The sequence below is a fragment of the Mastigoproctus giganteus genome, chromosome 5, assembly GCF_048544385.1.
Source record: "Mastigoproctus giganteus isolate SK-2022 chromosome 5, ASM4854438v1, whole genome shotgun sequence".
In the NCBI taxonomy this organism is placed as follows: Eukaryota; Metazoa; Arthropoda; class Arachnida; order Uropygi; family Thelyphonidae; genus Mastigoproctus; species Mastigoproctus giganteus.
Window position 1 is genome coordinate 176,641,235 of NC_143579.1, and position 14,942 is coordinate 176,656,176.

Consider the following 14,942-nt stretch of genomic DNA (forward strand, 5'->3'; position numbering starts at 1 on the left):
AGCGAATGCATCAAGTGGCAAGAGTAACATTTCAGAATAACAACCAGTGCACTAAAAGTAGATACTGTAAGTTTTTCTTCTTTGGGGCGGCGGTGGTTCGGATAATTGACAGTTTGGATAATCGACATTCTACTGCAGTTTTTTTTTTTTGCGCCACCTTTCAAAATATCTTGCCAGAGCCCATGATTGTAATGATTCTTTCCCTAATTTTTTTGGCAAAATGTCTTCTACTGACAACACACTGCAGTTCCTTTTTGCCTGCAGATGCCATTATTAACACACAGCGGTAGCAGTATTAAAATTAAAAAGCAAAATGACACAATATTTCACTTTGAAATAGCCACGAACAAAAACTCCAACATTGAGCAATTGGAAACAAAATGCCAGAAATAACCTCACATTGCTCTCGCAGCAGACTGAGTGAAAGCTAACATCCCCCCCCCCACAAACTCCTGCGCTCACAACAGTCAATGGTACAACAATGATGCAACAATGTCACGGGAGACTATCCTAGGTCTACACAGTAGTTAAGCTAACATTTGATTTTTAACTCCTGTAATGACAAATCAAGACTATTTCTATGCTATTTTACATGTATCTTCAAATAAATAATCAGAAGCGAATGCATCAAGCGGCAAGAGTAACATTTCAGAATAACAACCAGTGCACTAAAAGTAGATACTGTAAGTTTTTCTTCTTTGGGGCGGCGGTGGTTCGGATAATTGACAGTTTGGATAATCGACATTCTACTGCAGTTTTTTTTTGCGCCACCTTTCAAAATATCTTGCCAGAGCCCATGATTGTAATGAGCCTTTCCCTAATTTTTTTGGCAAAATATAATGGATGCTGTCTTGGCTTCTGTGCTTTGCCTGGTTTTAGATGATACCTTATGATGATCTGATATGGTCAATGGTTGGTTATGTGATTCTGTATATTTTATGGAGAAATTTAGACTGTATTTTTATATAGGGTTCTTATAGTACTTGAACTTTAGTGGATAGGGAAAAGGGCAATATTTTAGCAAAATTTGCATGCAGAGCATTTCTATATCATCAGTATTATCAGCATTGGCCTTTCTAATTGATAATTGTGCATGTGAAATTTTGGTATATCTGTCATTAATTTTTCTGATTTTATTCAATAATGTTTTAATATGTGTAACTCTTTTCATAGCTGAGACAAAATGCATCAATGACGTCTTCTTACATGCACGCCTAACATAACCTTGCTCTTGCTTCTTTGCCATTTATAGTGCATTAAATTTTTCTGTAGTAGGATTCCTGTGAAAGAATTTCACTTCCTCTCAGGCTCACTTCCTTTCAAGCTCTCAGCTGCCCACATCAATGCCAGAGCTTGCACTTCAACATCAAGCTACACAGCGGCAATCCTCAAGGCAGAATGTGCCGGTCCCAAAGAACCAGTGGTTGTCGGTGACTCTATTGTCAGGAAAATGGTGCCTTGTCAATCAATTCCACCCTGGAGAAAAATTCTCAAGGGGCAGAATTTTTCTCAGCATGGTCTGTGCTTGTTAATAGGAGAGACTGCATCTACGTGGATTGGATACACATCAATAGAAAGGGTGCAAAAATATTTGCCCATGTTATTGAGGCAGTGTTAGCAGGGCTGGAAAACTGCTAGCTTCGGGGGATACACGGACTAAGAGATTAACAGTAGCCACTGGCAGAGGTGAAAGCGATTCTTGCACTGCTTCTACTGGAATGAGCAGCAGCCTGGAAAACAAGGTGCTGGGGATTTTATGGACAGCTGGGAGTCATTGCAGAAGAAGTAAATACATGGGCTGTGTTAGGGTAGCTAAGGATAAGAACAGGTGCATGTATACTTTCATGTACACCAATGCTAGGAGTTTAGTAAATAAATTTGGGGTGCTGGACAAAACATCAAAGGCAGATATTATTCGGATATTAGAGACGTAGTGTCACACAGATATAAGGAATGCAGAATTGGGAATTTGGGGAGTAAATGTGCACAGAAAGGATAGACCAGATAGGAAGGCGGAGAGGTTATGCTGTTAGCTAAGAAACAAAATCTATGATGTGCATCCAGTTGACATGGGTTGACAGTGCAATGTTGAGCCAGCTTGGTGTGACATAAGCAAAATTGAGAGTAGGAGTGTGCTATAGGCCTAATGACGCTGATGACTATAATGAACTGTATAGAGAAATAGTGGGACAACAAATCAGATTGTCATATAATGAGGGATTTTAACTTTCCAGATGTTGATTGGAACTTGTGGGTTCATCACACACATGCTAGCAAGGCTTTTATGGATATACTGCAATAATTAAAGACAAACACCAGCCAAGGAATTAAAAATTTTTACCATAAAAATAAAATATACAGAAATAAAATATAATGAAAGACTGATACACTATCGGAAGACTAAAATATTACGATAAATTACGGTAAAATAAACTACGATAAAACGTTAAAAATACCGAAGCAAAATAATTATCTAAAATAAACTGGATTAAAAGCGATAAAACCTGAAGCTTTTGGAGACTGCTGTCTCCCTCTTCAACATACTATTGAAGAAGGAGACAGCAGTCTCTGAAAGCTTCAACAGTATGTTGAAGATTTCGGAGGTTCTTCTTCAACATACTGTTGAAGAAGGAGACAGCAGTCTCCGAAAGCTTCAGGTTTTATTGCTTTTAATCCAGTTTATTTTAGATAATTTTATTGCTTCGGTATTTTTAACTATATTTTTAACGTTTTATTGTAGTTTATTTTACCGTAATTTATCGTAATATTTTAGTCTTCCGATAGTGTATCACAGTATTTCATTATATTTAATTTCTGTATATTTTATTTTTATAGTAAAAATTTTTAATTCCTTGGCGGGTGTTTGTCTTTAATTATTGCAGTGTGGAATTTCCCAGCCCCCATAGGCCTGTTTGAAGATTTTATGGATATATTGAACAATGTTTTCTACAGCAGCAGGTTCGAGAGGCAACCAGAGGGAATAAGAATAATCCTCTTGATCTGATTATCAGTATATTCTTTATGCATTACGAATCTGCAGATAAAGTTACCACAAATTGGCAGTGATCGCAGTGTGCTGATGTGAGATTTACTCAAAGATGTAACTACTTTTAGGAGTAAAGGGAAGGGTTTTTGTTTTTGTAAAGGTGACTACGGTGGTCTGAGACAGTTTTTAAATTCTGTACATTGGGACCAACTGATGATGTTACCAGTGGCAAATTCTAAATGGGAATCATTCAAAGAATTAATCATGGGCTTTTCATACCAACTAAGAAATATTGCTCAAGGTTTAGGCCTAAATGGATGTCAGATGAAGTAATGAGACACCTGATAATTTATATGCACCTGATGTAAAAATGCATAGGATGCATATAAATTATCAGGTGAGACACAAGCCTATGGTACATATAAGCTGGTCTGTAATCAAGTCACAAAGGAGGCTAGGCAGGCGACATCAGATTACGAGAAATCTTTGGCAAAGGATGCAGAGAAAAACAGCAAAACGTTCTTTACTTATGTAAACTATAGAAGGAAAGGGATGAATCAGATTGGGCTACTTGATATTGATGGTTCGACTGTTGATGATCCTGCTCAGGTAGCTGACAAATTGACGAATTTGCATCTACATTCACACATGAGTAATTATTCAAGGAGGGGAATGTCAGAAGATTATGAAACTCTGGCAGGGAGCTAAATGATTTTGTAATAATTGAGAGCAAGTGGAGAAGAAATTGTTAAAGTTGAACATAATAAAGACACCTGGGGTGGATGGGATCTATTTAGTTATATTAAATGAGACAGCAAAGGAAGTAAGTAAACCCCTAGCCATAATTATGAGAGCTTCCTTGGACTCAGGGGAGGTTCCCATGGACTGGAGATGTGCAAATGTCACTCTAATTCACAAAGGAGGATCAAAGGGTGACAGAAGTAATTACTGCCCTGTTAGTTTAACTTCTGTTCCGGAGAAATGGTTAAAGAAGCACTGCAGGAACATCTAGACAAGGGTGCAGTTATAGTTCAGACATAGCATGAGTTTTTTAAGGGAAAGTCTTGTCTGACCAATTTGAGTAGATACTATGATGTGGTCACAAAGGAACTGGAGGCAAAAAATAATTTTGATATCATATACTTGGATTTTAGGAAAGCTTTTGATACTGTTGCACATGGAAGACTGCTGTACAAATTGGAGTGGTATGGCATAAAGGGCAAGTTGCTACTATAGATAAAAGGTTGGTTGAGTGGGAGATGACAGAGAGTGGTAATCAATGGACACTGCTCTTTGTGGACTAATGTTATTAGTGAAGTCCTGCAGGGTTTAGTGTTGGGTTCATTGTTGTTTTCTGTATTTATTAATGATATTGATGAAGGTATATCAGGCTTAATGTCCAAATCTGCAGACAATAGGAAGGTTGGCAGAATTGTTAATGACATAATGACAGTAAGCTACTGCAACAGAATCTAGAAAAGTTGAGCAGATCGGCTGGGTGGAAACATTAGTTGCCACCTCTGCTGGGTAGCAGTAATCCCAGAGTAACGTATCAACTGTGTGGTAATAAATTCAGTGTGGTAGAGAATGAAAATGACCTGGTGTAATTGAGAGTTAGACATTAAGTTTTCTGAGCAGTACAAACAGTCTTCAAGAGTAGCTCATGGTGTGTTGTCAATGATATACAGGAATTTTTTTTGCAGGGATAAGGAGGTGATTATCTCCTTGTATAAGGCAATGGTCAGGCCACAAGTTGAGTACTGTATACAGGCCTGGAGGCCTCATTTTAGGAAGGATGTAGAAGAGCTAGAAAGAGTACAGAGAAGGGTACAGGAGTGGTGAGTTCAGCAAATGGGTGTTCTTACCAAGAAAGGCTTCACTTCCACAAATTTCAGTGTCTGGAGATGATGCACCTCTGAGGTGAACTAACTGAGATGTTTAAGGCTTTGAATGGATTAAGCAAGCTCAATACTGATGGGATCCTTCCTCTTGCTCAGACTATACACATAAGGGGGCACAAATTGAAATCGAGGAAGGACTGTTGCAGAACAGATGTGTCGAAGTTTGCCTTTAATGAGCAGGTGGTTGATTGCTGAAGAGACTTCCATTGATAGTTTAATAAATTCAAGGAAAAACTAGACAAACTACTGGAGGGAATGAATAGGCGAAAAGGGAGGTGTGTTTTTTTTGGCTGATTCTGTAAGCTTGCTTTTTTTGAATCATTTTCTGCTGCTAATGTTTTATTCTTTACTTTTAAGTGTTTCTGTTATGAAACAATCGTTAACATTGGTAGAGAAAAAAAAAAAAAAAAAACCACACAAACATTGACTTCTCAGTTGTGTTTTGCCTGAGTAGTAACTCTAGAAAAATACCAATACTTTTACCTCTTCTGCAACATCTTTCAGAATAGCTTCTCGTCCATAGGAAACCCTATTATTTAAAATAAAAAGATACAGCTATCAGACAGGTATAATTTAAAATGACACACAAAAAAAAAAAAAAAAAAAAAAAAAAAACCACTAAATAAAAATTTTGACAACAGGTTTTTATAAATTAGATAAGTATACATATTTTTTAATTTATAGATATCATAATAACTTAGAAGCATTGATTACATAGTGATGGAGGTATATAAAAAAAGTTCATCAAGTTATGATATTCTAGTGGAATTAGAAGGCCAAAATTAAATGGAATGCAAGGGTTAATGACTAACTGTAGTTGTAAAAGAAGTGAAATACAAAAGATTACAGGAAAGCAAAAAAACGTCCAATTCCCCTTGAAAACCTAATACAGAAATCAACAGTGAAAAACAAGTAGCGGAAATTTGAAAGATGTCAAAAGTGAAAAAGAAAATGCATAAAACTAAATAACGTGATTTAATGGAGTCATCATCCTTGTCACAATAGCTGGATAGTTCAAAACCTGTAATGAACTATGCCACACAGCTTGCATCATTAAAAGCAGAACAGCTTTGTACAATAGAGAAGTGGTAATTTAGCATCAGCATTAGTAGAGGCACACGATGCAAGAAAGCAAGCTTATGCAGCATCAGCGGGGGAAAAAAAAAAGCTCCGATTTCACCCCTCAATTCGTACCAAATACTTCTCCGGCTCAGCCTTAAATTTATTTAGGCTATCAACTTCCACAACAAAAGATGGAAGTCTGTTCTACCACCTGCTGGCTAAAGGCAAATTTCCTCACATCTATCCTACAACTGTCTTTCTCGATTTGAATTTATGCTGTTTCAGGTGATTATTCTGAGCAAGAGGAAGAATCCCATCAGCATTGCACATGCTCAAACCATTCAAGGCTTTATACACCTCAATCAGATCTCCTCACAGGTGCCTAGTCTCCAAACACTGTAATCTGCAAAACTTAAGCTTTTCTTTATAAGAGCAACCCTTTTTCCATTCACTAATCTTGTTGCCCTTCTCTGTACTCGTTCGAACAGCTCTACATCATTCTAAAAATGAGGCTTCCAGAACTGTATACAGTACTCAAGGTGTGGCCTGACCATCGCCTTATACAAGGGGATAATCACCTTCTTATCCCTGCTAGAAAAACTCCTGTATATCATTGACAAAACACCATGAGCTACTCTTGCAGACCATCTGCACTGCTCAGAAAACTTCATATATGCCTGCACAATTACACCCAAGTCCTTTGTTTCTCATATGTAGTACTTTACATTTGTCAATGTTAAGCTTCATTTGCCACCTCTCAGCCCATCTCCTCAACTTTTCTAGATCCTGTTGAAGCAGCATACTGTCATTAACAACTATGTCAACATTCATATCGTCTGCAAACTTAGACATTAAGCCTAATATACCATCATCAATATCGTTTATAAATTCAGAAAACAACAATGGACTCAACACTGAACCCTGAGGGACTCCACTAATAACATTAGTTCATGAAGAGCAGTGTCCGTTGATTACCACTCTCTGTCTTCTCCCACTCAACCATTCCTTTATCCATAGCAGCAATTTGCCTCCAATGCTGCACTGCTCCAATTTGTGCAGCAGTCTTCCATGTGCAATAGTATCAAAAGCCTTTCTAAGATCCAAATACATGCCCAAGAGATACCCTTTCCTCACTGGTGATCATCGTTGATGGTAAATGCTGTGGTGTTAAAAACATGCTGGCTGTGCTGGTTGGACACTGGAAATGAGTGTGCTAGTTGAATGAGTAAAAATATCCGGTGCAACACCTTGACAGATGCCCTTGTGCGTGTGTGGCACAAGCAATAGGAATTCATGGACCCACTGTGCATGATGCCCACTATCCAGGCAGGAGGCAGTGGTTGTTAATAACAGGTATGTTTTTCTGGCAAAAACTAAGACCCTGGTGTGTATGGACCAACATTTCACTGGTGAGGTCTACTGGCTGCTAAAAGTAGAACGAACATTGCACCCTGCCATGTTGCATTTCTTCCTGAACAGAAACGGGGCCTTCCACAGCTGATAAAGCACTGTCATTAGCCCCCCCCACTACACATGAGTGGTTCATGGAACACAGTGAAGATATCACCCATCTTGATTAGCCTCAAATTTGCCTGACCTCAATCCAACCGAATGGGATGTTTTAGAACGGGAAGTGAGGCATATAGATGTGTAATCATCATTAATTCTGACACTGGAAAGCCTTGCAAGTAGCATGGCTGCAGTTCCCTATGGATGTTATTTGTTTTTTTTTTTTTTTTAGGAGCATTAGCAACTAAGGCCATATTGCTCCGGTGTGGTGGTCATTCCCTGACCTTTGCGCATGTTCCGTATTTGGTGGTGACGGGCTCGAACCCCGGTCTAATCAAGAAGCGTATGCTACGCACTGCTGCTCCTTCCCACCTGGCTACGGAAGCGCCTCCTATGGATGTCTACAAACATCTAGTGAAGGCAATGCCTAGGTGAACAGTGGCTGTTATCCATGTGAACAGTGGCCCAACACGGTATTAGGTAGGTGGTCATAATTCAGCGATCACTCAGCGTAAGTACTGCATTTTCATTTTGGGTTATAGCCTTAATTTATACTATCGAATCATTGCATGATCATTTCACATTTTGGGCATGGCTAGCTTCAAAAGTGACTGTTAAATTTGAGTGCGAACGAACATTGCACCCTGCCATGTTGCATTTCTTCCTGAACAGAAACAGGACCTTCCACAGCTGATAAAGCACTGTGTCATTAGCCCCTCCCACTACACATGAGTGGTTCATGGAACACAGTAAAGATATCACCCGTCTTGATTAGCCTCCAAATTTGCCTGACCTCAATCCAACCGAATGGGATGTTTTAGAACGGGAAGTGAGGCATACAGATGTGTAATCATCAATTCTGACACTGGAAAGCCTTGCAAGTAGCATGGCTGCAGTTCCCTATGGATGTCTACAAACATCTAGTGAAGGCAATGCCTAGTGGACAGTGGCTGTTATCCATGTGAACAGTGGCCCAACACGGTATTAGGTAGGTGGTCATAATTCAGTGATCACTCAGCGTAAGTACTGCATTTTCATTTTGGATTATAGCCTTAATTTATACTATCCAATCACTGCATGATTATTTCACATTTTGGGCATGGCTAGCTTCAAAAGTGACTGTTAAATTTGAGTTATTATTAGTAAAGGCAAAATGGAATAACACAGCAAAGTCTTATACATTGGCAATTATAAAAATACCCATTTTGTTTGCTTATCACACAAACTAATTTCTCCACACCTTTTTAACATTTATTTCAAACTACCCACTTTCATAACAGTAGGTAGAAGTTTATTCCAACAATCAACTATTCTCAGGAAGGATGCAAATTTCTGCATATTTGTAATGTGATCATCCTTTTCTACTTTAAGTTTATGTTGCCTTCTGCATGCTGTGCAAGAAACAGCAAGGATTCATTAGCATTTAATTTAGTTAACCCTTAAATATTTCAAGCAATTCTCTTTGCAGATGCCTAGTTTCCACAACCCGTGGTAAGAGTACCCTTTTTGTTCTCTTGACTAATACTGTTCTTTCCTTCACTCACTACAACAGATCCACATTATTCAAAACAGAGTCTAACCATTTCCACATACAATGGGAAAACAATCTCTTTATTTCTACTCGCAAAATTCCTATATATAACTAATAGAACTCCATGGGTGTTCCTAGCAGCTTGTAAGAACTGCTCACAGAATTTCAGGTATGACTGTACAATTACACCTAAATTTTTAAATTATTCACTACACTGAATGTGATATCACCCCAAATGTGCCTTGTACAGTCTTTCTTCAGGGTCGAATTGATTAACAACTCTCTCATCACATACCGCTTCCTATCATGTCTGGGATTAACTGAAGGAACTTTTGAATTTAATCCTAACTTGTAACTTCTTCTCAACACTGTTCTGAAGTAAATTTTCAGATCTCATACCTTAATATTATATTGCGTACAACCATATTATCTTTTGTGATCTTTAAAGATAGTAATTGCTCTACAACTTTTTTCCTGGGCAGACACATCCCGATCCTATATGATGTATGTACCAAAATCAACAAAACAAATGCACTATGAATATTAAGTTGTAACTTAATAAATCCTTAGTTAAATTTTAAATTGGTCTAACAAATATGACTAGGACTATTAAAATTAATTATTAAGCATATGTAATGTTAATTAAGTAAAAAATTCAAAATATTTTTTCAAAAAAGTTATCTGTTTTGAAGAACTCTAAATTTTCCAACTTCAATGGTTGTGTCTAATAATTCAAAAATGTTTCTGCTACTGTGTGAGTGATCAATCCACAATTTCGAGTTAATATTTGGAAAGTTAAAATCTCCACTCTATAATACAATCCAAGTGGAGGAGAAATTGTTGAAGTTGAACATAAGAAAGGCACCTGGGGTGGATGGGATCTATCCAGTTATATTGAAGGAGGCGGCAAAGGAAGTAAGCAAATGCTTAGCCATAATTATGAGTGCATCCTTGGACTCAGGAGAGGTTCTCACGGACTGCAGATGTGTAAATGTATCCCCAATTCACAAAGGGGGATCGAGGGGTGGCACGAGTAATTACAGACCAGTTAGTTTAACTTCTGTTCTGGGTAAAATAATGGAGTCACCGGTTAAAGATGCATTGCAGGATCATCTAGACAAGACTGCAGCAATAATTCAGACACAGCATGGGTTTGTTAAGGGAAAGTCTTGTCTGACAAATTTGATTGATATTATGATCTGGTTACAAAGGAACTGGATGCAAAAATAATTTTGATATCATATACTTGGATTTCATGAAAGCTTTTGACACTGTTGCACATGGAAGACTGCTGTACAAATTGGAGCGGTATGACATTAAGGGCAAGTCAATGCAATGGATAAAGGGATGGTTTGGTTTGATTTGATTTTGGTTTTATTGGCACAAAAACAACTAAGGTTATACTGCGCCAGGAAACGATTAAAATACAACAAAGAAATTCTGGTAACATTTAAAAAGATTACCTCGTCAAATTGTTATTTATATATATATAAGGCAGTATACGTTTAAAATTAAATTATCCAATTTATATATGTGTGTATATATTGATAGCTTGTAAAAACTTAAAAACTGCCGACATGTGGTCGTTGTCTGATAAAATCTGACTGAGTGTATAAGGCTCAGTCAGATGAATAAAAGCAGTAAAATGTATATTGTGAACATGGGTAAAATGACCACAATCTATTAAAATATGCTTTAAAGTTAAAATGGTGTCGCAAGACTCATACATTGGAGGGTCATCCGCCCTCAGCAAAAAAGAATGTGTCAGATGACTGTGTCCTATGCGGAGTCGAGCAAGAACAACTTCCTCGCTCCGATTCCTGCACAGACTAGACTGCCATGTTTCTATTACAGGCTTTATTTGGTATAATTTATTTGTTCTCTCTCTATGCCATAGTTCTTGCCATTGGGAATATATCTTGTTGCGTATTATTTGCCTGTAGTCTGTATAGGGGACTGACAGGCAACGATCATTAGTGGGTGTTGCTGATTTGGCTGCAGTGTCAGCCAAATCATTTCCCTTTATCCCAATGTGGCTAGGAATCCAGCAGAAGCGGATATCAAACTTGTATTTATGAAGAGAATGTATCTTCTGCTGAACCCGACAGAGAACTGGATGAGAGTTGTGTCTCAGAGATAATAAAGCCTGTAATACACTCAAAGAGTCTGAATATATTATTGACCTTTGGCATTGACAAGTTCGAATGTGATCCAAGGCTAGCTCTACAGCATACAGCTCTGCAGTGTATATGCTGGATTCAGGAAAAATCTGCTGAGATATTATAGTGTCTGGAAAGACAACAGCAGATCCTACACACAATTCAGACTTCGAGTCGTCTGTGTAAATGGGCAGGAAGTCTGAGTGCTCAGCTCGGTGTGCAGAATAGAGCTGCTGGTAGACAGATGATGAGGTCTCAGACTTTACCCATTTCTTAAGGGAAAAGTCGCACGATGGGGTATGAGCATGCCAGGGTGGAAGAGTTTCTTTTGTTGTTTGTGCAACCTTGTCTACCATGATGTTAAACTCTCTGATTAGCTCTTGGATACGAATACCAAAAGGTCGGTTGGCAGTCTGATGGGTATTGTACAAGTTTTCCCAATGTGGCTCAAAAACGGATGTCCACATAGGATGGTCTGACAGGGATTTCAACTTTAAAGCATAGTTTAAAGACAACTGCTTACATCGAAGGGATAACGATGGTTCGTTTGCTTCGACGTATAAGCTCTGGACAGGAGATGTACGATATGCTCCAGTAGCGATACGGAGGGCCTGATGATGGACAGGGTCAAGCCATCGAAGTACACTGTCTCTGGCTGAGGAGTATACCTGGGCCTCGTAGTCTAATTTGGATCGTACAAGTGCACGGTAAAGCCGTAGTAGGGTGCATTGATCTGCTCCCCAACGCATGGAGGAGAGAGAGCGAAGAATATTTAGTCCCCTCGTGCATTTTGTACGAAGTTGACGAATATGTTCGAGAAAGGTCAACTTTTTATCAAACACAAGTCCCAAGAATTTTGTGTCTGACACTACTGGAATAACATTTTGTCCGAGCGTTAATTCAGGTTCAGGATGAAGATTACGCTTGCGACAAAAGTGTACGCAAACGGTCTTCTCCGGCGAGAACCTGAAGCCATTAGCAAGTGCCCAGGAATTAAGGCGATCAATGGCTTTCTGCAGTTGTCTTTCAATAACCCTCATGTTGCATGACTGACAAAATATGCTAAAGTCATCAACATAGAGGGCACAGTTTACAGTTGGAGGTAGTTGTTCTGTGATGGAATTTACTTTGATGGCAAAAAGCGTGACACTTAATACTGATCCTTGTGGTACTCCCTCCTCTTGGCTGAAGGAACGAGAGAGTGAGGATCCCACACGAACTTCGAAAGATCGATTGGCTAAAAAGTTTTTAATAAAAATGGGGAGTTGCCCTCTAAAACCAAGACTATGCAGATCTTTTAAGATGCCAAATCTCCAAGTTGTGTCATACGCTTTCTCCATGTCAAAGAACACTGACATCAAGTGTTCGCGTTTTAGGAAAGCATCCCGGATGGATGTTTCCAGTCTAATAAGATGGTCCAAAGTGGACCGGTTCCTTCGGAAGCAGCACTGGATGTTGGAGAGAAGGTCATTTGATTCTAAGTACCATATTAAACGAGAATTAATCATTCTCTCCAGGATTTTGCACAGACAGCTAGTCAGAGCAATAGGACGATAACTGGTAGTGACTTTTGGATCCTTTCCTGGCTTAGCAAAGGCAAGAATGATTGCATTGTTCCGGAAACTGCCCTTCAATAAAGATTCTGTTATATAGAAAGAGCAGATAATCCATAGATTTTCGTGAAAGATGTTTAATCATTTCATAATGGATGCCATCTGGTCCAACGGCACTTGCTTTGGAAAGAGTGAGGGCTGTTTTCAGTTCCTGCATAGTGAATACCCCGTTGTAGGGATAGACGCTCTTAGACTTAAAATTAAGTGCCTGTTTTTCCAGTTTATGTTTCAGGACCAGGATTTTTTTTTTGATTTGGTAGTTGTTGGCGCATCGGCTTCTGTGGCCATATTGCACCTCCCAAGGTTTTTGCAGTACTTTGATCCAAGCCCGAGGCGGGAATCGAACCCGCGACCTTTGGGTTGCCGGGCAGGTACTTTACCCACTCGGCTAGCCCGGTCGGCTCAGGACCAGGAACTCTGGGGAATACGATGATGTTGCAGAGATGTTAGAGAATGTTTCCCCAAGAGAATTGGCTATTGCAGTTGGATCTGAAATAGTGCATCCATTATAATCTAGTATTGAAGAAGGGTGGGATGTATATTTTCCCTTCATTTTCCGGATTTTATCCCAGACTACCTTAGAGTTGGTAGACTGGTTAATAGATGATGTAAAACGGATCCACGATTCCTTTTGACTCTGACGGCAGATGTAGCGTACTTTGGCTCGTGCCTGTTTAAAGGCTATAAGATTAGTCGTGGTAGGATATCTGTGCGGAATATCCCCCACGCTTTGTTTTGGGCCTTTTTTGCTGCTGTGCATTGGGAATTCCATCAAGGTTTGGGAAATTGAGGAAACCGGACAGATGTTTTTGGAACTGCATTCGCAGCTGCTTGACAATGATTTCTGTGATGTACGTTACTGCATCATTGATAGGCTCCTGACTGACTGTACTTAGGTCAAAATTTGCCTGATGTTGGAAGGCAGGCCAGTCAGCCTGATCAATCTTCCACCGTCGTAACCTGAAAGGAAGACATGGTCTCCCACTGTGTAACAAGGTTATCACAGGGAAGTGATCACTTCCGTAAGGGTTCTCATCCACTTCCCAAGTGAAAGAAGGGAGTAGAGAAGGGGAGCAGATAGAGAGATCAATGGCAGAAAAAGTACGGGTAGGCATGTGGAAGAAGGTGTTTGTTCCAGTATTTAGAAGGGAAAGGTCATTGTCATTTAGCATACACTCTATGACTCGTCCCCTTCCACTGATGTTAGCACTACCCCACAGGATGTTATGTCCATTAAAATCCCCGAGAAATAAGAAAGGGTGGCAAATAAATAGAGCAGATGGTTAATAAAAATCCCACTGTAAGGCGAATTGCAACAGCCTCTATGCTAGTTGTAATTAGCAAGAGCTGAACTGGTGTCTGGTTGTTAACAAGGATAGCCACTCCTCCGTGAGCAGGACCATCCGCAATTCTATCCCTACAAAAAATTGTGATGTTATGCATGGTGGGATCATCTTTTTGCCATTAGATAAGTCTCCTGCAAGCAAAAGCAAACTGGCTCGTGCTTTTGCAGGAGGGCCTTGATGTCATCAGTATTTCGCCAGAATCCACGACAATTCCACTGTAGGAATTTAGCCATTATTTTGGCTTGGTGGGTCCATCAGGCGGCTTCCGAGGAGCTGAGGGCTTACTTTTGTCAGTCTTGGATTTATCTTTTTTTGGGAAGAATGGACGCTGTCCCGTGTCCATTTCTTACTCCGCAAAGAGTTCCAAGACTGATTCATCCATTACCTCCTTGTGCTCGACATCCATTGTTTCTCTTATTACTGTTGGCTCTTTACCACTTGGTTTTGGTAGTGGTGGAGCACTAGGAGGTACGGATATAGGAGTGGCAGCTGACTGCGTTTTTTTGGTGGGCTTTTGTGAACTCAATAAATAGCGTGCAATCGGAGTCAATGACTCTCTTGGTGGTACAGTCATCTCAGTTTGCGTACCGATAGTGCACTTCGCAGAAACCTTCTGGGCATATGAAGGCTTCCCGCTATTTATTGGTTGCATGCGTTTTCTAGCCTCTGGGTAGGAGATATTCAGCTCTGTTTTTAGTTTTTGGATCTCTTTTTCATCCTTCCACCGCTGGCATACTCTGGAGTAGGCAGGGTGTTCTCCTTGGCAATTTATACAGATCGGTTTGGAAGCTGAACATTCCTTGCTCTCGTGATCTTTCGAACCACATCGAGCACA

The 14,942-nt window shown here is 39.6% G+C and overlaps 1 protein-coding gene across 1 annotated transcript in view; it reads right to left on the bottom strand.

Moving 5' to 3' along the window:
- The window catches only part of hob (bridge-like lipid transfer protein family member hobbit), a 916,854-nt gene that overhangs the window by 240,135 nt on the left and 661,777 nt on the right, over positions 1-14,942 (bottom strand). Inside the window, exon 36 of the mRNA XM_090374277.1 lies at positions 5,371-5,416. Within this exon, the coding sequence (XP_090230403.1) occupies positions 5,371-5,416 (46 nt within the window). The remainder of the gene's footprint in view (positions 1-5,370; positions 5,417-14,942) is intronic.